Genomic DNA, 22,584 nt, shown 5'->3' with positions numbered 1-22,584 from the left:
TTCTCTATCTCTCCCTCTCTCTCCTGCACTTTATGCTTTACCTCCTTCAGGCTATCTATCAACTGTTCCCGGTGATATGCCAACGCCATTGTACTTCTGGTTTTACCTTTCAACAAGCTCTTTACCGCTCCCTTCTTTCAGAGAGGGGAAAAAAAAACACTACACACAGTCTAAGCAATGATCACGTGCATTCGACCGGACCGCTCCCTTCTTTCAGAGAGAATAAAACACTATACACAGTCTAAGCAACGATCACGTGCGTTCGACCGGTCCCTCCGGTCATCCCAACCAGAACCTTACAACTCCTAACTCTGTGATCCCACTTCTGACACCACTGTAAGATTAGGATCACAGGCTCACACAGATTACCCAACAGGGTTTTAGAAGCTGCAAGGCTTTTATTAAAGCGCTACAGTTTTAAAGCATAATCAGATATTACATATGGTTTAAGCCGAGTATAATAGACATACAACCCGTGACAGTAGGAGCGACCTACGACTCCCGAACACCTTGGTCAAGTTTAGCCTCTGAGGTGGCTGATGGCCTCACACCTCCAACAGCTCGAGAGATGACCCAACAGAAGTGACCGCTGCAGCAGACAGCAGGAATCCACCCAATCCGAGACCACCGTACTGCCTCCCCGTCCGTCCGGTCGTGTCATTCCGATTCGGGAGTCGTAGATCGCTCCTACTGTCACGGGTTGTATGTCTATTATACTCGGCTTAAACCATATGTAATATCTGATTATGCTTTAAAACTGTAGCTCTTTAATAAAAGCTTTGCAACTCCTAAAGCCCTGTTGGGTAATCTGTGTGAGCCTGTGATCCTAATCTTACAGTGTAGAGGGAGCCTTATTCTATATCTAACCCGTTCTGTACCTGCCCTGGGAGTGTTTGATGGGACAGTGTAGAGGGAGCCTTATTCTATATCTAACCCGTGCTGTACCTGCCCTGGGAGTGTTTGATGGGACAGTGTAGAGGGAACTTTACTCTGTATCTAACCCGTGCTGTACCTGCCCTGGGAATGTTCGATGGAACAGTGCAGAGGGAGGTTTTAAATCTTTGTTTCTCTCTGTAGATTCGTCAGGAGAGGACACTCCGAGGGATGTCCGCCAAAGATGAGTGAAACTGCGCAGTGACGTAAGTACTCGCGTCTCAAACCCCCCCCCCCCACCCGCGGGCACCGACTCTTCCCGGGGTACAGGTCCCTGTGGGCACCGACTCTCCCCAGGGTACAGGTCCCTGCGGGCACCGACTCTCCCCGGGGTACGGATCGCCCACGGGCACCAACTCTCCCCGGGGTACGGGACCCCACGGGCTCCGACTCTCCCCGGGGTACGGATCCCCGCGGGCTCCGACTCTCTCCGGGGTACGGATCCCCGCGGGCTCCGACTCTCCCCGGGGTATGGGTCCCTGCGGGCTCCGACTCTCCCCGGGGTACGGGACCCCAGGGTACGAGTCCCCACGGGCTCCGACTCTCCCCGGGGTGCGGGTCCCCTCGGCCTCCGACTCCCCGGGGTACGGGTCCCCACGGGCACCGACTCTCCCCGGGGTACGGGTCCCCACGGGCACCGACTCTCCCCGGGGTACGGGTCCCCACGGGCACCGACTCTCCCCGGGGTACGGGTCCCCGCGGGCACCGACTCTCCCCGGGGTACGGGTCCCCGCGGGCTCCGACTCTCCCCGGGGTACGGGTCCCCACAGGCTCCGACTCTCCCCGGGGTACGGGTCCCCACGGACACCGACTCTCCCCGGGGTACGGGTCCCCGCGGGCTCCGACTCTCCATGGGATACGGGTCCCCGGGGTACGGGTTCCCGCGGGCACCGACTCTCCCCGGGGTACGGGTCCCCGCGGGCTCCGACTCTCCCCGGGGTGCGGGTCCCCGCGGGCACCGACTCTCCCCGGGGTACGGGTCCCCGCGGGCACCGACTCTCCCCGGGGTACGGGTCCCCGCGGGCTCCGACTCTCCCCGGGGTACGGGTCCCCGCGGGCTCCGACTCTCCCTGGGGTACGGGTCCCCGCGGGCTCCGACTCTCCCCGGGGTACGGGTCCCCGCGGGCACCGACTCTCCCTGGGGTACGGGTCCCCACGGGCTCCGACTCTCCCCGGGGTACGGGTCCCCGCGGGCACCGACTCTCTCCGGGGTACGGGTCCCCACGGGCACCGACTCTCCCCGGGGTACGGGTCCCCACGGGCACCGACTCTCCCCGGGGTACGGGTCCCCACGGGCACCGACTCTCCCCGGGGTACGGGTCCCCACGGGCACCGACTCTCTCCGGGGTACGGGTCCCCACGGGCACCGACTCTCCCCGGGGTACGGGTCCCCACGGGCACCAACTCTCTCCGGGGTACGGGTCCCCACGGGCACCGACTCTCCCCGGGGTACGGGTCCCCACGGGCACCGACTCTCCCCGGGGTACGGGTCCCCACGGGCACCGACTCTCTCCGGGGTACGGGTCCCCGCGGGCACCGACTCTCCCCGGGGTACGGGTCCCCACGGACACCGACTCTCCCCGGGGTACGGGTCCCCACGGACACCGACTCTCCCCGGGGTACGGGTCCCCGCGGGCACCGACTCTCCCCGGGGTACGGGTCCCCGCGGGCTCCGACTCTCCCCGGGGTACGGGTCCCCGCGGGCTCCGACTCTCCCTGGGGTACGGGTCCCCGCGGGCACCGACTCTCCCTGGGGTACGGGTCCCCGCGGGCACCGACTCTCCCCGGGGTACGGGTCCCCACGGGCACCGACTCTCCCTGGGGTACGGGTCCCCACGGGCTCCGACTCTCCGCGGGGTACGGGTCCCCGCGGGCACCGACTCTCCCCGGGGTACGGGTCCCCGCGGGCACCGACTCTCTCCGGGGTACGGGTCCCCACGGGCACCGACTCTCCCCGGGGTACGGGTCCCCACGGGCACCGACTCTCCCCGGGGTACGGGTCCCCACGGGCACCGACTCTCCCCGGGGTACGGGTCCCCACGGGCACCGACTCTCTCCGGGGTACGGGTCCCCACGGGCACCGACTCTCCCCGGGGTACGGGTCCCCACGGGCACCGACTCTCCCCGGGGTACGGGTCCCCACGGGCACCGACTCTCTCCGGGGTACGGGTCCCCACGGGCACCGACTCTCTCCGGGGTACGGGTCCCCACGGGCACCGACTCTCCCCGGGGTACGGGTCCCCACGGGCACTGACTCTCCCTGGGATACGGGTCCCCACGGGCTCCGACTCTCCCCGGGGTACGGGTCCCCGCGGGCACCGACTCTCCCCGGGGTACGGGTCCCCGCGGGCACCGACTCTCCCCGGGGTACGGGTCCCCGCGGGCTCCGACTCTCCCCGGGGTATGGGTCCCCACGGGCTCCGACTCTCCCCGGGGTACGGGTCCCCACGGGCACCGACTCTCTCCGGGGTTCGGGTCCCCACGGGTACCGACTCTCTCCGGGGTACGGGTCCCCGCGGGCACCGACTCTCCCCGGGGTACGGGTCCCCGCGGGCACCGACTCTCCCCGGGGTACGGGTCCCCGCGGGCACTGACTCTCCCCGGGGTACGGGTCCCCGCGGGCACCGACTCTCCCCGGGGTACATGTCCCCGCGGGCTCCGACTCTCTCCGGGGTACGGGTCCCCGCGGGCTCCGACTCTCTCCGGGGTACGGGTCCCCACGGGTACCGACTCTCTCCGGGGTACGGGTCCCCACGGGTACCGACTCTCCCCGGGGTATGGGTCCCCGCGGGCACCGACTCTCCCTGGGATACGGGTCCCCGCGGGTACCGACTCTCCCTGGGATACGGGTCCCCGCGGGCACCGACTCTCTCCGGGGTACGGGTCCCCACGGGTACCGACTCTCCCCGGGGTACGGGTCCCCGCGGGCACCGACTCTCCCCTGGGAGGGAACGGAGTGTTTTTTTTGCTCTTCTCCATTCTGATCACTTCCCGTCTTTTCCTTCAGGTCTGTGCGAGTGAGAGAGAGAGAGAGAGAGAGAGCGAGTGATCGACAAAATGGCCGCCAGCGCCAACGATACCGCCCCCCGCCTCTTGCGCCCTCCGCCGCGGACATCCGTTACCTTTCTGTTTCTCGCCCGAAACACACTCGAACCCATCTACATCCCTCCCCCTCCCTTCCCTGCTCTTCCCGACTCCTGTAAATACATCCTTGGGGAAACTCACTCACCCCCTCAATAACCGGACCATCAACATCCCAACGCGCGTGTTCTCGCTCCCAGGATGCCCTTGGGGAGCGCCCCGACTCCGCCCACTTTCCGTCGCGTCGCTGCCTGATGTCATCGCTCACGGGAGGAAGAGGAGGAGCGTGGGGAGAGGGGAAATCCTCGTTTTCACTCGACAAACGTTTAATCACATGACATGTCCCTCGCTCTTCGGGTTGACTGGCTTACGGGTAGGTGGTCTTTGTGTGTGGCGGGGGTGGGGGAGGCGCGTGTGAGCCATGTTGCAGGTGATTCTGTCAATGAACTGTGTTTTATCCATCACAACTAATAAAATAAGAGTTAGCAAACTGAGCCCCAGTGTCTCGCTTTTTCAACTAAACCCTGTCCTGAAGGTAAGCATGCAGGTGTAGCGGGCGGCTAAAAAGGCAAATGGTATGTTGGCCTTCGTAGCGAGAGGATTCGAGTACAGGAGCAAGGATGTCTTGCTGCAGTTGTACAGGGCCTTGGTGAGACCACATCTTGAGTAATTTGTGCAGTTTTGGTCGCCTTATCTGAGGAAGGATGTTCTTGCCATGGAGGGAGTGCAGCGAAGATTCACCAGGCTGATACCTGGGATGGCAGGAATGACGTATGAGGAGAGATTGGGACGATTGGGCTTGTACTCGCTGGAGTTTAGAAGAATGAGAGGGGATCTCATTGAAACTTATAAAATTCTAACAGGACTAGACAGACTAGATGCAGGAAGGATGTTCCCGATGGCGGGGGAGACCAGAACCAGGGGTCACAGTCAAAGGATAAGGGGTAAGCCATTTAGGACAGAGATGAGGAGGAATTTCTTCACCCAGAGAGTGGTGAACCTGTGGAATTCTCTACCACAGAAGGCAGTTGAGGCTAATTCATTAAATATATTCAAGAAGGAGTTGGATATATTTCTTAAGGCTAAAGGGATATGGGGAGAAGGCAGGGACAGGGTACTGAATTTGGATGACCAGCCATGATCTCACTAAATGGCAGAACAGGCTCGAGGGGCCGAATGGCCTACTCCTGCTCCTATCTTCTGTTTCTATGAACTGGAGGTACAAATACACAAATCACTAAAAGTTGTGACACAGGTTAACAAGGCCATAAAAAAAGAAAGCTATCCAACCACTAGGGTTTATTTCTAGAGGGATAGAATTGAAAAGTAGGGAAGTTATGCTAAACCTGTATCGAACTTTGGTTAGACCACACTTAGAGCCGCCTTCTTCTTAGGCAGTCTCTCGGAACCGAGGATGACTTGCTTCCACATTAAAAATGAGTTCTCGGGTGATTGGTGAGTCCAATGGGGGACCTACAGTCTCTGTCACAGGTGGGGCAGACGGTGGGTGGGTGGGATGCTTGGATTGACGTGCGCTTCCTGCGCTTGGCTTCCGCTTGCTCCCGGCGAAGAGACTCGAGGTGTTCGGCGCCTTCCCGGATGCTTCTCCTCCACTTCGTGCGTTCTTGGGCCAGGGATTCCCAGGTGTCGGTGGGGGCTGTTACACTTTTCCAAGGAGGCTTTGAGGGTGTCCTCGAAGCGTTTCCTCTGCCCATCTGGGGCTCTCGGGCCGTGTCGCAGCTCCGAGTAGAGCGCTTGTTTTGGGAGTCTCGTATCGGGCATGCGGACGAGGTGACCCATGCCACTTGGGAGTACTGCGTGCAGTTCTGGTCGCCATATTATAAAAAGGAAAGCGAGGGCGTGGAGAAGATTTACAAGGATGATACCAGAAATGCGAGGGTATACATATTGGGAAAGGTTGAACAGGCTGGGGCTCCTTCTAGGAAAGAGAAGGGTGACCTAATAGTGGTCTTTAAAATGATGAAAGGTTTTGATAGTGGATACAGAGAGAATGTTTCCACTTGTGGGGAAGAGCATAAGTAGAGGCCATCAATATAAGATAGTCACCCAGAAATCAAATGGGGAATTCAGGAGAAACTTCTTTCCCCAGAGAGTGGTGAGAATGTGGAACTCGCTGCCACAGGGAGTGGTTGAAGCGAATAGTATCGATATATTTAGGCAAGCACGTGAGGGAGACGGGAATTGAGGGTTACGCTAATAGGGTGAGATGAGGAACGACAGGAGGAGGCTCGAGTGGAGTTTAAATGCCGGCACGGACTGGTTGGGGCTCGTGACCTGTTTCTCTGCCGTAAGTCCGGTGAACCGATTCCCCCAGCCCACGTTCAGAGCGAAGATCAGTTTCTACATCCCTCATGTGACAAGCTGACGGACAGTACCCAAGGATTCCGGACAATCTCATTTTCAGGCTTCCCCCCACTTCCTGGTTTCACCCTGTGGTTTGCGGTTGGTGCTTTTTGACTTCTCGGTTCAAACCAAGAGATTTAACATCAGCAACCGCCCTTCTGATCACTGCGATATAGATAGAGAGTAAATCTCCCTCTACGCTGTCCCCATCAAATACTCCCAGGGCAGGTACAGCACGAGTTAGATACAGAGTAAAGCTCCCTCTACACTGTCCCATCAAACACTCCCAGGGCAGGTACAGCACGTGTTAGATACAGAGTAAAGCTCCCTCTACACTGTCCCATCAAACACTCCCAGGGCAGGTACAGCACGGGTTAGATATAGAGTAAAGCTCCCTCTACACTGTCCCATCAAGCACTTGCAGGGCAGGTACAGCATGGGTTAGATACAGAGTAAAGCTCCCTCTACACTGTCCCATCAAACACTCGCAGGGCAGGTACAGCATAGGTTAGATACAGAGTAAAGCTCCCTCTACACTGTCCCATCAAACACTCCCAGGGCAGGTACAGCACAGGTTAGATACAGAGTAAAGCTCCCTCTGCACTGTCCCAGCAAACACTCGCAGGGCAGGTACAGCATAGGTTAGATACAGAGTAAAGCTCCCTCTACACTGTCCCATCAAACACTCCCAGGACAGGTACAGCACGGGTTAGATACAGAGTAAAGCTCCCTCTACACTGTCCCATCAAACACTCCCAGGGCAGGTACAGCACGGGGTTAGATACAGAGTAAAGCTCCCTCTACACTGTCCCATCAAACACTCCCAGGGCAGGTACAGCACGGGTTAGATACACAGTAAAGCTCCCTCTACACTGTCCCATCAAACACTCCCAGGGCAGGTACAGCACGGGTTAGATACAGAGTAAAGCTCCCTCTACACAGTCCATCAAACACTCCCAGGGCAGGTACAGCACGGGGTTAGATACAGAGTAAAGCTCCCTCTACACTGTCCCATCAAACACTCCCAGGGCAGGTACAGCACGGCTTAGATACAGAGTAAATCTCCCTCTGCACTGTCCCATCAAACACTCCCAGGGCAGGTACAGCACGGGGTTAGATACAGAGTAAAGCTCCCTCTACACTGTCCCATCAAACACTCCCAGGGCAGGTACAGCACGGGTTAAATACAGAGTAAAGCTCCCTCTACACTGTCCCATCAAACACTCCCAGGGCAGGTACAGCACAGGGTTAGATACAGAGTAAAGCTCCCTCTACATTGTCCCATCAAACACTCCCAGGGCAGGTACAGCACGGGTTAGATACAGAGTAAAGCTCCCTCTACACTGCCCCTCAAACACTCCCAGGGCAGGTACAGCACAGGGTTAGATACAGAGTAAAGCTCCCTCTACACTGTCCCATCAAACACTCCCAGGGCAGGTACAGCATGGGTTAGATACAGAGTAAAGCTCCCTAGAGGAGTACAAAAAGTGCAGGGGGATACTTAAAAAAGAAATTAGGAGATCAAGGAGGGGCCATGAAATAACACTGGCGAGCAAAATAAAGGAAAATCCTAAGATGTTTTATAAGTATATTAAGGGTAAGAGGATAACTAGGGAAAAAATAGGGCCCATTAGGGACAAAAGTGGCAATCTGTGTGTGGAGCCGGAAGATGTAGGAGGGGTTCTAAATGAATTTTTTGCATCTGTTTTCACTATGGAGGAGGACGATGTAGACATAGAAATAGGGCGGGGGGACTGTGATATGCTCGAACATATTAACATCGAGAGGCAGGAGGTATTGGCGGTTTTAGCAGGCCTAAAAATGGATAAATCCCCAGGCCCGGATGAAATGTATCCCAGGCTGCTGTGTGAGGCAAAGGAAGAGATTGCGGGGGCTCTAACACATATATTCAGGACCTCTCTGGCCACAGGGGATGTGCCAGAGGACTGGAGAACCGCTAATGTAGTACCATTATTCAAGAAGGGAAGTAGGGAAAAACCGGGGAACTACAGGCCAGTGAGCCTAACATCAGTGGTAGGAAAATTATTGGAAAAAATTCTGAGGGACAAAATTAGTCTCCACTTGGAGAGACAAGGATTAATCAGGGATAGTCAACATGGCTTTGTCAAGGGAAGATCATGTCTGACTAATTTGATTGAATTTTTTGAGGGGGTGACTAGGTGTGTGGATGAGGGTAACGCAGTGGATGTGGTATACATGGATTTCAGTAAGGCCTTCGATAAAGTCCCGCACAGGAGACTGGTCAAGAAGGTAAGAGCCCATGGAATCCAGGGTGCCTTGGCACATTGGATACAAAACTGGCTTAGTGGCAGAAGGCAGAGGGTGATGGTCGAAGGTTGTTTTTGTGACTGGAAGCCTGTGGCCAGTGGGGTGCCACAGGGATCGGTGCTGGGTCCCTTGCTGTTTGTGGTCTACATTAATGACTTGGATATGAATGTAAAAGGTATGATCAGTAAGTTCGCGGATGATACAAAAATTGGTGGGGTGGTAAATAGCGAGGAGGGTAGCCTCAGTCTGCAGGACGATATAGATGGGTTGGTCAGATGGGCGGAACAGTGGCAAATGGAATTTAACCCGGAAAAGTGCGAGGTGATGCACTTTGGGGGGACAAACAAGGCAACAGAATACACAATGAATGGTAAGACCCTAGGCAAGACGGAGGGTCAGAGGGATCTGGGTGTGCAAGTACACAGATCCCTGAAGGCGGCGGAACAGGTGGATAAGGTGGTAAAAAAGGCATATGGGATACTTGCCTTCATTAGCCGAGGCATAGAATATAAGAGCAAGGAGGTTATGATGGAGCTGTATAAAACACTGGTTAGGCCACAGCTGGAATACTGTGTGCAGTTCTGGTCGCCACACTACAGGAAGGATGTGATCGCTTTGGAGAGGGTGCAGAGGAGATTCACCAGGATGTTAACAGGGCTGGAGCGCTTCAGCTATGAAGAAAGACTGGGCAGATTGGGTTTGTTTTCCTTGGAGCAGAGGAGGCTGAGGGGGGACATGATTGAGGTGTACAAAATTATGAGGGGCATAGATAGGATGGATACTGAGGAGCTTTTTCCCTTAGTAGAAGGGTCAATAACTAGGGGGCATAGATTCAAGGTAAAGGGCGGGAGGTTTAGAGGAGATTTGAGAAAAAACTTTTTCACCCAGAGGGTGGTTGGAGTCTGGAACTCACTGCCTGAAAGGGTTGTGGAGGCAGGAACCCTCACAACATTGAAGAAGCATTTGGATGAGCACTTGAAATGCCATAACATACAAGGCTACGGACCAAATGCTGGAATATGGGATTAGATTAGACAGGGCTTGATGGCCGGCACGGACACGATGGGCCGAAGGGCCTCGATCCATACTGTATAACTCTATGACTCTATGACTGTCCCATCAAACACTCCCAGGGCAGGTACAGCACGGGGTTAGATACAGAGTAAAGCTCTCTCTACACTCTCCCATCAAACACTCCCAGGGCAGGTACAGCACAGGGTAAGATACAGAGTAAAGCTCCCTCTACACTGTCCCATCAAACACTCCCAGGGCAGGTACAGCACGGGGTTAGATACAGAGTAAAGCTCACTCTACACTGTCCCGTCAAACACTCCCAGGGCAGGTACAGTACGGGTTAGATACAGAGTAAAGCACCTTCTACACTGTCCCATCAAACACTCCCAGGGCAGGTACAGCACGGGTTAGATACAGAGTAAAGCTCCCTCTACACTGTCCCATCAAACACTCCCAGGGCAGGTACAGCATGGGTTAGATACAGAGTAAATCTCCCTCTACACTGTCCCATCAAACACTCCCAGGGCAGGTACAGCACGGGTTAGATACAGAGTAAAGCTCCCTCTACACTGTCCCATCAAACACTCCCAGGGCAGGTACAGCATGGGTTAGATACAGAGTAAATCTCCCTCTACACTGTCCCATCAAACACTCCCAGGGCAGGTACAGCACAGGGTTAGATACAGAGTAAAGCTCCCTCTACACGTACAGCACGGGTTAGATACAGAGTAAAGCTCCCTCTACACTGTCCCATCAAACACTCCCAGGGCAGGTACAGCACGGGGTTAGATACAGAGTAAAGCTCCCTCTACACTGTCCCATCAAACACTCCCAGGGCAGGTACAGCACGGGTTAGATACAGAGTAAATCTCCCTTTGCACTGTCCCATCAAACACTCCCAGGGCAGGTACAGCACGGGGTTAGATACAGAGTAAAGCTCCCTCTACACTGTCCCATCAAACACTCCCAAGGCAGGTACAGCACGGGTTAGATGCAGAGTAAATCTCCCTCTACACTGTCCCATCAAACACTCCCAGGGCAGGTACAGCACGGGTTAGATACAGAGTAAAGCTCCCTCTGTGCTGTCCCATCAAACACTCCCAGGGCAGGTACAGCACGGGTTAGATACAGAGTAAAGCTCCCTCTACACTGTCCCATCAAACACTCCCAGGGCAGGTACAGCACGGGTTAGATAGAGTAAAGCTCCCTCTGTACTGTCCCATCAAACACTCCCAGGGCAGGTACAGCACGGGTTAAATACAGAGTAAAGCTCCCTCTACACTGTCCCATCAAACACTCCCAGGGCAGGTACTGCACGGGGTTAGGTACAGAGTAAAGCTCCCTCTACACTGTCCCATCAAACACTCCCAGGGCAGGTACAGCACGGGTTAGATACAGAGTAAAGCTCCCTCTACACTGTCCCATCAAACACTCCCAGGGCAGGTACAGCACGGGTTAGATACAGAGTAAAGCTCCCTCTACGCTGTCCCGTCAAACACTCCTAGGGCAGGTACAGCACGGGTTAGATACAGAGTAAAGCTCCCTCTACACTGTCCCATCAAACGCTCCCAGGGCAGGTACAGCACAGGGTTAGATACAGAGTAAAGCTCCCTCTACATTGTCCCATCAAACACTCCCAGGGCAGGTACAGCACGGGGTTAGATACAGAGTAAAGCTCCCTCTACACTGTCCCATCAAACACTCCCAGGGCAGGTACAGCACGGGTTAGATACAGAGTAAAGCTCCCTCTACACTGCCCCTCAAACACTCCCAGGGCAGGTACAGCACAGGGTTAGATACAGAGTAAAGCTCCCTCTACACTGTCCCATCAAACACTCCCAGGGCAGGTACAGCATGGGTTAGATACAGAGTAAAGCTCCCTGGAGGAGTACAAAAAGTGCAGGGGGATACTTAAAAAAGAAATTAGGAGATCAAGGAGGGGCCATGAAATAACACTGGCGAGCAAAATAAAGGAAAATCCTAAGATGTTTTATAAGTATATTAAGGGTAAGAGGATAACTGGGGAAAAAATAGGGCCCATTAGGGACAAAAGTGGCAATCTGTGTGTGGAGCCGGAAGATGTAGGAGGAGTTCTAAATGAATTTTTTGCATCTGTTTTCACTATGGAGGAGGACGATGTAGACATAGAAATAGGGCGGGGGGACTGTGATATGCTCGAACATATTAACATCGAGAGGGAGGAGGTATTGGCGGTTTTAGCAGGCCTAAAAATGGATAAATCCCCAGGCCCGGATGAAATGTATCCCAGGCTGCTGTGTGAGGCAAAGGAAGAGATTGCGGGGGCTCTAACACATATATTCAGGACCTCTCTGGCCACAGGGGATGTGCCAGAGGACTGGAGAACCGCTAATGTAGTACCATTATTCAAGAAGGGAAGTAGGGAAAAACCGGGGAACTACAGGCCAGTGAGCCTAACATCAGTGGTAGGAAAATTATTGGAAAAAATCCTGAGGGACAAAATTAGTCTCCACTTGGAGAGGCAAGGATTAATCAGGGATAGTCAACATGGCTTTGTCAAGGGAAGATCATGTCTGACTAATTTGATTGAATTTTTTGAGGGGGTGACTAGGTGTGTGGATGAGGGTAACGCAGTGGATGTGGTATACATGGATTCCAGTAAGGCCTTCGATAAAGTCCCGCACAGGAGACTGGTCAAGAAGGTAAGAGCCCATGGAATCCAGGGTGCCTTGGCACATTGCCTTCTGCCACTAAGCCAGTTTTGTATCCAGAGGGTGATGGTCGAAGGTTGTTTTTGTGACTGGAAGCCTGTGGCCAGTGGGGTGCCACAGGGATCGGTGCTGGGTCCCTTGCTGTTTGTGGTCTACATTAATGACATGAATATGAATGTAAAAGGTATGATCAGTAAGTTCGCGGATGATACAAAAATTGGTGGGGTGGTAAATAGCGAGGAGGGTAGCCTCAGTCTGCAGGACGATATAGATGGGTTGGTCAGATGGGCGGAACAGTGGCAAATGGAATTTAACCCGGAAAAGTGCGAGGTGATGCACTTTGGGGGGACTAACAAGGCAAGGGAATACACAATGAATGGTAAGACCCTAGGCAAGACGGAGGGTCAGAGGGATCTGGGTGTGCAAGTACACAGATCCCTGAAGGCGGCGGAACAGGTGGATAAGGTGGTAAAAAAGGCATATGGGATACTTGCCTTCATTAGCCGAGGCATAGAATATAAGAGCAAGGAGGTTATGATGAAGCTGTATAAAACACTGGTTAGGCCACAGCTGGAATACTGTGTGCAGTTCTGGTCGCCACACTACAGGAAGGATGTGATCGCTTTGGAGAGGGTGCAGAGGAGATTCACCAGGATGTTACCAGGGCTGGAGCGCTTCAGCTATGAAGAAAGACTGGGCAGATTGGGTTTGTTTTCCTTGGAGCAGAGGAGGCTGAGGGGGGACATGATTGAGGTGTACAAAATTATGAGGGGCATAGATAGGATGGATGCTGAGGAGCTTTTTCCCTTAGTAGAAGGGTCAATAACTAGGGGGCATAGATTCAAGGTAAAGGGCGGGAGGTTTAGAGGGGATTTGAGAAAGAACTTTTTCACCCAGAGGGTGGTTGGAGTCTGGAACTCACTGCCTGAAAGGGTTGTGGAGGCTGGAACCCTCACAACATTGAAGAAGCATTTGGATGAGCACTTGAAATGCCATAACATACAAGGCTACGGACCAAATGCTGGAATATGGGATTAGATTAGACAGGGCTTGATGGCCGGCACGGACACGATGGGCCGAAGGGCCTCTATCCGTGCTGTATAACTCTATGACTCTATGACTGTCCCATCAAACACTCCCAGGGCAGGTACAACTCGGGTTAGATACAGAGTAAAGCTCCCTCTACACTGTCCCATCAAACACTCCCAGGGCAGGTACAGCACGGGGTTAGATACAGAGTAAAGCTCACTCTACACTGTCCCGTCAAACACTCCCAGGGCAGGTACAGCACGGGTTAGATACAGAGTAAAGCACCCTCTACACTGTCCCATCAAACACTCCCAGGGCAGGTACAGCACGGGTTAGATACAGAGTAAAGCTCCCTCTACACTGTCCCATCAAACACTCCCAGGGCAGGTACAGCATGGGTTAGATACAGAGTAAATCTCCCTCTACACTGTCCCATCAAACACTCCCAGGGCAGGTACAGCATGGGGTTAGATACAGAGTAAAGCTCACTCTACACTGTCCCGTCAAACACTCCCAGGGCAGGTACAGCACGGGTTAGATACAGAGTAAAGCTCCCTCTACACTGTCCCATCAAACACTCCCAGGGCAGGTGCAGCACAGGGTTAGATACAGAGTAAAGCTCCCTCTACACTGTCCCATCAAACACTCCCAGGGCAGGTACAGCACGGGTTAGATACAGAGTAAAGCTCCCTCTGTACTGTCCCATCAAACACTCCCAGAGCAGGTACAGCACGGGCAAGGATGTCTTGCTGCAGTTGTACAGGGCCTTGGTGAGGCCACATCTTGAGTATTGTGAGCAGTTTTGGTATCTGAGGAAGGATGTTCTTGCCATGGAAGGAGTTCAGCGAAGATTCACCAGACCGATACCTGGGATGGCAGGAATGACGTATGAGGAGAGATTGGGTCGATTGGGCTTATACTCACTGGAGTTTAGAAGAATGAGAGGGGATCTCATTGAAACATAAAATTCTGACAGGACTGGACAGACTAGATGCAGGAAGGGTGTTCCCGATGGTCGGGGAGTCCAGAACCAGGGGTCACAGTCTGAGGATAAGGGGTAAGCCATTTAGGACAGAGATGAGGAGGAATTTCTTCACCCAGAGAGTGGTGAACCTGTGGAATTCTCTACCACAGAAGGCAGTAGAGACCAATTCATTAAATATATTCAAGAAGGAGTTGGATATATTTCTTAAGGCTAAAGGGATCAAGGGATATGGGGAGAAGGCAGGGACCGGGTACTGAATTTGGGCGATCAGCCATGATCTCATTGAATGGCGGAGCAGGCTCGAGGGGCCGAATGGCCTACTCCTGCTCCGATCGTCTATGTTTCTATACAGAGTAAAGCTCCCTCTGGGCCTTAAATTGAGACTCCAGAAAGCTGTTTCTACAAATGCATTTTATTCAAAATGTTAAGTACATACAGAGAACAATTAAATATTAAATATTGAATAAATATTTAAAAAACACAGACTCACACTCGCAGACACACAGTCAGACAGAGTCTCTCAGTCGCACACACATTCAGAGACTGTGATGAGCAGATTGGGAGTGAGGTAGAGGTGGTGAGGGAGTGGGAGGTAGGGAGTGAGGGAGATGGAGTGGGGGTGAGGTAGGGAATGAGGGAGAGTTGGTGGGAGGTAGGGAGTGAGGGAGGGAATGAGGGTGAGGTAGGGAGTGGGAGGTAGGGAGTGAATGAGGGAGAGGGAGAGGTAGGGAGAGGGAGAGGTAGGGAGTGAGTGAGGGTGAGGGAGAGGTAGGGAGTGAGTGAGGGTGAGGTAGGGAGTGAGTGAGGGTGAGGTAGGGAGTGAGTGAGGCTGAGGGAGGTAGGGGGTGAGGTAGGAAGTGAGTGAGGGAAAGGGGAGTGGGTGAGAGTGAGGGTGAGGTACGGAGTGAGGGAGTGGGGATGAGGTAGGGAGTGAGTGAGGGTGAGGGAGAAGTAGGGGGTGAGGTAGGAAGTGAGTGAGGGAGAGGGGAGTGGGTGAGGGTGAGGGAGAGGTACGGAGTGAGGGAGTGGGGTTGAGGTAGGGAGTGAGTGAGGGGGAGGAAGAGGTAGGGAGTGGGTGAGGGTGAGGTAGGGAGTGAGTGAGGGAGAGGGAGGTAGGGGGTGAGGTAGGAAGTGAGTGAGGGAGAGGGGAGTGGGTGAGGGTGAGGGAGAGGTACGGAGTGAGGGAGTGGGGATGAGGTAGGGAGTGAGTGAGGGGGAGGGAGAGGTAGCGTGTGTCAGTGGGGGCGCGTTGCCCCCAGGCACTTGGTTCCATTCCAGGAGCGTCCATGCTCTGACCGTCTGGTCCTTCTCCCGATCTCCTGTTGGATTCCACCATCAACCCCCACCCGGGGTAATCGGAATCTCTCGCTCTCCGCCACCCTGGGTTTCAGTGGCCTCCCCCGATTAACTCCTTCGCCCGCCGGCGAGCCCGGACACGCAGCACGGTGAAATCTCGCACCACGCGGCCCAGATACCGTGACCACGCCCGCAGGATCAGCAAGGTCTCCGTCAACCGGTCCCACTCGACGGAGCGATTCGAGACCTGATCCGGCAACGAGAGGGCCTGGGAATCGGGAACGGAGACTCTCAGCACGGACATCTAGAGAGAGAGAGAAACACACAATGTTAAAACAGAAGGTGGAGAGAGAGAGAGAGAGAGACAGAGCGAGACAGAGAGACAGAGAGAGACAGAGTCAGAGAGAGAGACAGTGAGAGAGAGAGACAGAGAGAGAGAGAGAGACAGAGAGAGAGAGACAGACACAGAGAGAGAGAGAGAGAGAGACAGGGAGAGAGATAGAGAGGGAGGGACAGAGAGAAACAAAGACAGAGAGAAACAGAGACAAAGAGAAACAGAGAGAGCGAGACAGAGAGAGAGACAGGGAGAGAAAGAGAGAGAGAGAGACAGGGATATCTTGGTGCCCAATATGTAACAACATGTCACAACCTGAGGAACAGTGAGTGACTAACGAGCACACCCATAGCATATATAATCTAAAAATGTTTAAATCAATACCGAATGTACCCAACGACTGTTTAAATTAATACTGAATGTACCCAACGAGGGTCAACGACTGTTTAAATTAATATTGTCTGTACCCAACGAGGGTCAAAAACGTTTGACACCTACAGAATGTTGGAAAACTGTACCTTTTTGTTATGTAAGCTTTGGCAATATGGTTCCCTGTAAACTTTCATGCCAATAAAGCATTTGAATTTAATTGAAATTGAATTGACAGAGAGAGAGAGAGAGAGACAGAGAGAGAGGGAGGGACAGAGAGAGAAAGAGAGAGCAAGAGAGAGCGAGACTAGGTTTGAGCCAAGTTGGAGGAGTTGAGACACGTTCCCCCGTGAGATGAGATCCCGAGCCCCTTTACCTGTGCATGTATCTGCTGGACCAGGTCCCTCGTGTTGAGTAGGATGATGTCCATGTCTCGCAGGATGTGAATTCGATTCCCGTTTTCCTCCTCCCGCGCCCTCAGCCTCTTCAGATACGCCCGGAATATCGGGAGACTCTCGGCCATTCTCAGCAGCCGCTCGGAATCCTGAACCAAACACGGATCAGAAAGAGTGGGATTAGCAACACCCATCGACACTGCACAACATCTCCACCTTCCCACCTGATCTCCATATCCCTCAATTCTATTAATATCCAAAAATCTATCGATCTCAGCCTTGATTATACTCAATGACGGAGCCTCCACAGCCCTCTGGTGCAGAGAATTCCAAAGATTCACCACCCTCTCAGTGAAGAAATTCCTCCTCATCTCAGTCCTAAATGACCGACCCCTTATCCTGAGACTGTGACCCCTGGTTCTAGACTCTCCAGCCAGGGGGGAAACAGCCTCTCAGCATCGACCCTGTCAATCCCCCTCAGAATCTTGTATGTCCTTCAGGGACCCCTGATTTGCGGGGTGTCTCTTTCTAGATGTAGGCTCTGCCCGGAGCCTTGGACTGTCCTGCGGGTGCGAGAGGCAGAGGCCGAGAGCGAGTTGGGTGTACTAACCTGCAGTGACATCCAGTGGGAGTAAGTCAGCGTCCCCGATGGAAGGAATTCCAGCTCTCTGCTCTCACTGAGCACCATGCCAGGGAGGTTTGTTGCTATCTGTCGAACAATAAATCACAGTCAACATCTGGGAAACAGTCAGTTTACAGATATCTCCCTGAGAGAGGGACTGAGAGACACCAGTCAGTGTACAGATATCTCCCTGAGAGAGAGGGACTGAGAGACACCAGTCAGTGTACAGATATCTCCCTGAGAGAGAGGGACTGAGAGACACCAGTCAGTGTACAGATATCTCCCTGAGAGAGAGAGGGACTGAGAGACACCAGTCAGTGTACAGATATCTCCCCGAGAGAGAGGGACTGAGAGACACCAGTCAGTGTACAGATATCTCCCTGAGAGAGAGGGACTGAGAGACACCAGTCAGTGTACAGATATCTCCCTGAGAGAGGGACTGAGAGACACCAGTCAGTGTACAGATATCTCCCTGAGAGATGGACTGAGAGACACCAGTCAGTGTACAGATATCTCCCTGAGAGAGAGACTGAGAGACACCAGTCAGTGTACAGATATCTCCCTGAGAGAGAGACTGAGAGACACCAGTCAGTGTACAGATATCTCCCTGAGAGAGAGACTGAGAGACACCAGTCAGTGTACAGATATCTCCCTGAGAGAGAGACTGAGAGACAACAGTCAGTGTACAGATATCTCCCTGAGAGAGGGACTGAGAGACACCAGTCAGTGTACAGATATCTCCCTGAGAGAGAGGGGACTGAGAGACACCAGTCAGTGTACAGATATCTCCCTGAGAGAGAGGGACTGAGAGACACCAGTCAGTGTACAGATATCTCCCTGAGAGAGAGGGACTGAGAGACACCAGTCAGTGTACAGATATCTCCCTGAGAGAGAGGGACTGAGAGACACCAGTCAGTGTACAGATATCTCCCTGAGAGAGAGGGGACTGAGAGACACCAGTCAGTGTACAGATATCTCCCTGAGAGAGGGACTGAGAGACACCAGTCAGTGTACAGATATCTCCCTGAGAGAGAGGGGACTGAGAGACACCAGTCAGTGTACAGATATCTCCCTGAGAGAGAGGGACTGAGAGACACCAGTCAGTGTACAGATATCTCCCTGAGAGAGAGGGACTGAGAGACACCAGTCAGTGTACAGATATCTCCCTGAGAGAGAGGGACTGAGAGACACCAGTCAGTGTACAGATATCTCCCTGAGAGAGACGGGACTGAGAGACACCAGTCAGTGTACAGATATCTCCCTGAGAGAGGGACTGAGAGACACCAGTCAGTGTACAGATATCTCCCTGAGAGAGAGGGACTGAGAGACACCAGTCAGTGTACAGATATCTCCCTGAGAGAGAGGGACTGAGAGACACCAGTCAGTGTACAGATATCTCCCTGAGAGAGAGGGACTGAGAGACACCAGTCAGTGTACAGATATCTCCCTGAGGAGGAGATGGACTGAGAGACACCAGTCAGTGTACAGATATCTCCCTGAGGAGGAGATGGACCGAGAGACACCAGTCAGTGTACAGATATCTCCCTGAGAGACAGTAAACAACGCATGCAGGGCGGAACTAGGCCAATACCCATTAATAATCACTATCCAAAAAAGAGCCACCAAATTTTGGAATCACCTACAAATGAGCAACCCCCAATGCTATCACTACGACGCCCTGAAATGCCAAGAGCTGACCATAAAGAAGAATACCCTCAGTCAACTAGTCCTGGGACTCAATAAAGTAACTAATAACAATACTAACAATAACCAGCCCCAGGACAGTGACAGGGTAACACAAAGAATTCGACCCAACACAATCGTCGCTAAGCAAAAGGAAAAATATCTGTCATATTGGGCAGAAACAACAAAAACCCAAAGCAAACTCAATTGCTACTTGGCCCTAAACAGACAATACAACATAGCTGATTACCTGACCATGGTAAAGGATAACAAACTGAGAAGAACCTTGACAAGGTACAGACTTAGCGAACATAGCCTAGCGATCGAAAAAGGCAGACACAGGCAGACCAGGCTGCCAAGAGAAGACAGGATATGCTCTCACTGCAGTCAGGGAGTAGTTGAGACAGAGATGCACTTCCTCACAGCCTGTGGAAAATATCAGGGCATCAGAGAGAATTTCTATCAAAAATTCTCACAAATATGCCCTGAATTCAGAAATCTGACTGACAACCAAAAACTCCCATTCCTACTGGGGGAGGAGAGAAGCTGTGTAACACTGGCGGCACACTATGTTACAGCTTGCCATGAACAGAGGGACAACCAGTAAACTAAGACAAGAGTATATATAAACAAGGCGAAAATATATTTATAAACTCAGGGATATACCTGTTTATACACTGTATGAATGGAACCGCGTTTATGTGTTCAACCATAAATGTATTTTGATGCTTTGGCAACATAAGATGTACCTTATCATGCCAATAAAGCGATTTGTATTGTATTGTATTATTGTATTGACTGAGAGACACCAGTCAGTGTACAGATATCTCCCTGAGAGAGAGGGACTGAGAGACACTAGTCAGTGTACAGATATCTCCCTGAGAGAGAGGGACTGAGAGACACCAGTCAGTGTACAGATATCTCCCTGAGAGAGAGGGACTGAGAGACACCAGTCAGTGTACAGATATCTCCCTGAGGAGGAGATGGACTGAGAGACACCAGTCAATGTACAGATAACTCCCTGAGAGAGTGGGGCTGAGAGACACCAGTCAGTATACAGATATCTCCCTGAGAGAGAGACTGAGAGACACCAGTCAGTGTACAGATATCTCCCTGAGAGAGAGGGACTGAGAGACACCAGTCAGTGTACAGATATCTCCCTGAGAGAGAGGGACTGAGAGACACCAGTCAGTGTACAGATATCTCCCTGAGAGAGAGGGACTGAGAGACACCAGTCAGTGTACAGATATCTCCCTGAGAGAGAGGGACTGAGAGACACCAGTCAGTGTACAGATATCTCCCTGAGAGAGAGAGGGACTGAGAGACACCAGTAATTAATGAGTTCCTTACGTATCGCTCCTGTAGCCTGCGTGACTCCTGGAGGATTGTGCGGGAAAGTCTGAGACTCATGCAGAATGCCTGTTCGGTGTTGGGCGTTTCTGCGGTTGGTCCCCTCGAGTTGCGACCTGTGGCCGGAAGAGCTCGGACTGTGATGAGAGTCTGAACAATCAGCGTAATAACTAACAAGATACCCTGGAGAAAAACTGGACAAAGAGACGATTTAGAGAGTGAGGCAGGAGAAGGGAGAGAGAGAGACAGAGACAGAGAGAGAGACAGACAGAGAGACAGAGAGAGACAGAGAGAGAGACAGACAGAGAGACAGAGAGAGAGACAGAGAGAGGGAAAGAGAGAGTAGGAGAGAGAGAGACAGAGAGTGAGAGAGAGAGACAGAGAGAGAGAGTGGGAGAGAGAGAGACAGAGAGTGAGAGAGAGAGAGACAGAGAGAGAGAGAGTGGGAGAGAGAGAGACAGAGACAGAGAGAGAGACAGAGAGAGAGACAGAGAGAGAGAGAGACAGAGAGTGAGAGAGAGAGACACAGAGAGAGAGGGAGAGTGGGAGAGACAGAGAGAGAGAGAGACAGAGAGAGAGAGAGAGACAGAGAGAGAGTGGGAGAGAGAGACAGAGAGAGAGAGAGAGACAGAGAGAGAGTGGGAGAGAGAGACAGAGAGAGAGACAGAGAGAGAGTGGGAGAGAGAGACAGAGAGAGAGAGAGAGACAGAGAGAGAGTGGGAGAGAGAGACAGAGAGAGAGAGAGACAGACAGAGAGGGAGGGAGAGAGAGAGAGAGAGGGAGACAGAGAGAGCGACATAGACAGAGAGAGAGACAGAGAGAGAGAGAAACAGAGAGAGAGACAGAGAGTGAGAGAGAGAGACACAGAGAGAGGGAGAGTGGGAGAGACAGAGAGAGAGAGAGACAGAGAGACAGAGAGAGAGAGAGAGTGTCAGATGGAGAGAGAGGAGAGAGAGGAGAGAGGTAGTGAGGGAGGTGTGAGCTCGTGGTCTCTCCTACCTGTCGCCTCCATTGGAGTGGTGTCGGTGTCCCAGAATTGGATCTCTCTGCGTTCTGAACTGAGAGACTCTGGTGGTCCGGCTGATATTTATGAGTGGTAAACGCTCCATTCACTTTCCATTTCACAGGGATTCCCTCTCCTGTGACATCACACTTGGAATTTCCTCCAAAGCGGCAACATTAAAAAAATTCTTGCTGACATAGTTTCTGAATCTCACTGAAACCCGTACCCCGGGGAGAGTCGGTGCCCCGGGCAGAGTCGGTGCCCCGGGCAGAGTCGGTGCCCCGGGGAGAGCCCGTACCCCAGGGAGAGTCGGAGCTCGTACCCCGGGGAGAGTCGGTGCCCCGGGCAGAGTCGGTGCGCGTACCCCGGGGAGAGTCGTTGCCCCGGGGAGAGCCCGTACCCCAGGGAGAGTCGGAGCTCGTACCCCGGGGAGAGTCGGTGCCCCGGGCAGAGTCGGTGCCCGTACCCTGGGGAGAGTCGGTGCCCCGGGGAGAGCCCGTACCCCAGGGAGAGTCGGAGCTCGTACCCCGGGGAGAGTCGGTGCCCGTACCCCGGGGAGAGTCGTTGCCCCGGGGAGAGCCCGTACCCCAGGGAGAGTCGGAGCTCGTACCCCGGGGAGAGTCGGTGCCCCGGGCAGAGTCGGTGCCCCGGGGAGAGCCCGTACCCCGGGGAGAGTCGGAGCTCGTACCCCGGGGAGAGTCGGTGCCCGTACCCCGGGGAGAGTCGGTGCCCCGGGGAGAGCCCGTACCCCGGGGAGAGTCGGAGCTCGTACCCCGGGGAGAGTCGGTGCCCGTACCCCGGGGAGAGTCGGTGCCCCGGGGAGAGCCCGTACCCCAGGGAGAGTCGGAGCTCGTACCCCGGGGAGAGTCGGTGCCCCGGGCAGAGTCGGTGCCCGTACCCCGGGGAGAGTCGGTGCCCCGGGGAGAGCCCGTACCCCGGGGAGAGTCGGAGCTCGTACCCCGGGGAGAGTCGGTGCCCCGGGCAGAGTCGGTGCCCGTACCCCGGGGAGAGTCGGTGCCCCGGGGAGAGCCCGTACCCCGGGGAGAGTCGGAGCTCGTACCCCGGGGAGAGTCGGTGCCCCGGGCAGAGTTGGTGCACGTACCCCGGGGAGAGTCGGTGCCCCGGGCAGAGTCGGTACCCCGGGGAG

At 53.9% G+C, this 22,584-nt stretch overlaps 1 protein-coding gene and 1 long non-coding RNA gene across 2 annotated transcripts; one reads left to right on the top strand and one right to left on the bottom strand.

Moving 5' to 3' along the window:
* Positions 1-765: 765 nt before the first annotated feature.
* Positions 766-4,509, top strand: LOC147094636 (uncharacterized). The gene is made up of 2 exons (XR_015074751.1): positions 766-1,139; positions 3,941-4,509. It is a non-coding gene; the product is annotated as an uncharacterized LOC147094636 (long non-coding RNA).
* Positions 4,510-14,787: 10,278 nt separating this feature from the next.
* Positions 14,788-21,446, bottom strand: LOC147094635 (interleukin-27 subunit alpha-like). Its single transcript, XM_085974237.1, has 5 exons — positions 21,434-21,446; positions 20,435-20,628; positions 17,390-17,488; positions 16,761-16,928; positions 14,788-15,985 (listed from the first exon to the last, which is right to left on the bottom strand). Exons 1-5 carry the CDS (start codon positions 21,444-21,446, stop codon positions 15,773-15,775), a joined length of 687 nt encoding a protein of 228 aa, XP_085830363.1. The 3' UTR covers positions 14,788-15,772.
* Between the last annotated feature and the right edge of the window lie 1,138 nt (positions 21,447-22,584).

This window comes from Somniosus microcephalus, unplaced genomic scaffold (genome assembly GCF_052327205.1).
Source record: "Somniosus microcephalus isolate GS21.2 unplaced genomic scaffold, FLI_Smic_1.0 unresolved_chr1, whole genome shotgun sequence".
NCBI lineage: Eukaryota > Metazoa > Chordata > Chondrichthyes > Squaliformes > Somniosidae > Somniosus > Somniosus microcephalus.
Note: the sequence above shows the minus strand (reverse complement) of the source record. Positions and strands in the feature narration are given on the sequence as shown.

What these genes read in the sequence shown, in the direction of transcription:
- LOC147094635 (XM_085974237.1), bottom strand. An exon ending in GCAGGCTACAGGAGCGATAC is followed by an intron (nt 17,489 to 20,434) that starts GTAAGGAACTCA and finishes ATTGTTCGACAG; the next exon opens with ATAGCAACAAACCTCCCTGG. An exon ending in CCCACTGGATGTCACTGCAG is followed by an intron (nt 16,929 to 17,389) that starts GTTAGTACACCC and finishes TGTTTGGTTCAG; the next exon opens with GATTCCGAGCGGCTGCTGAG.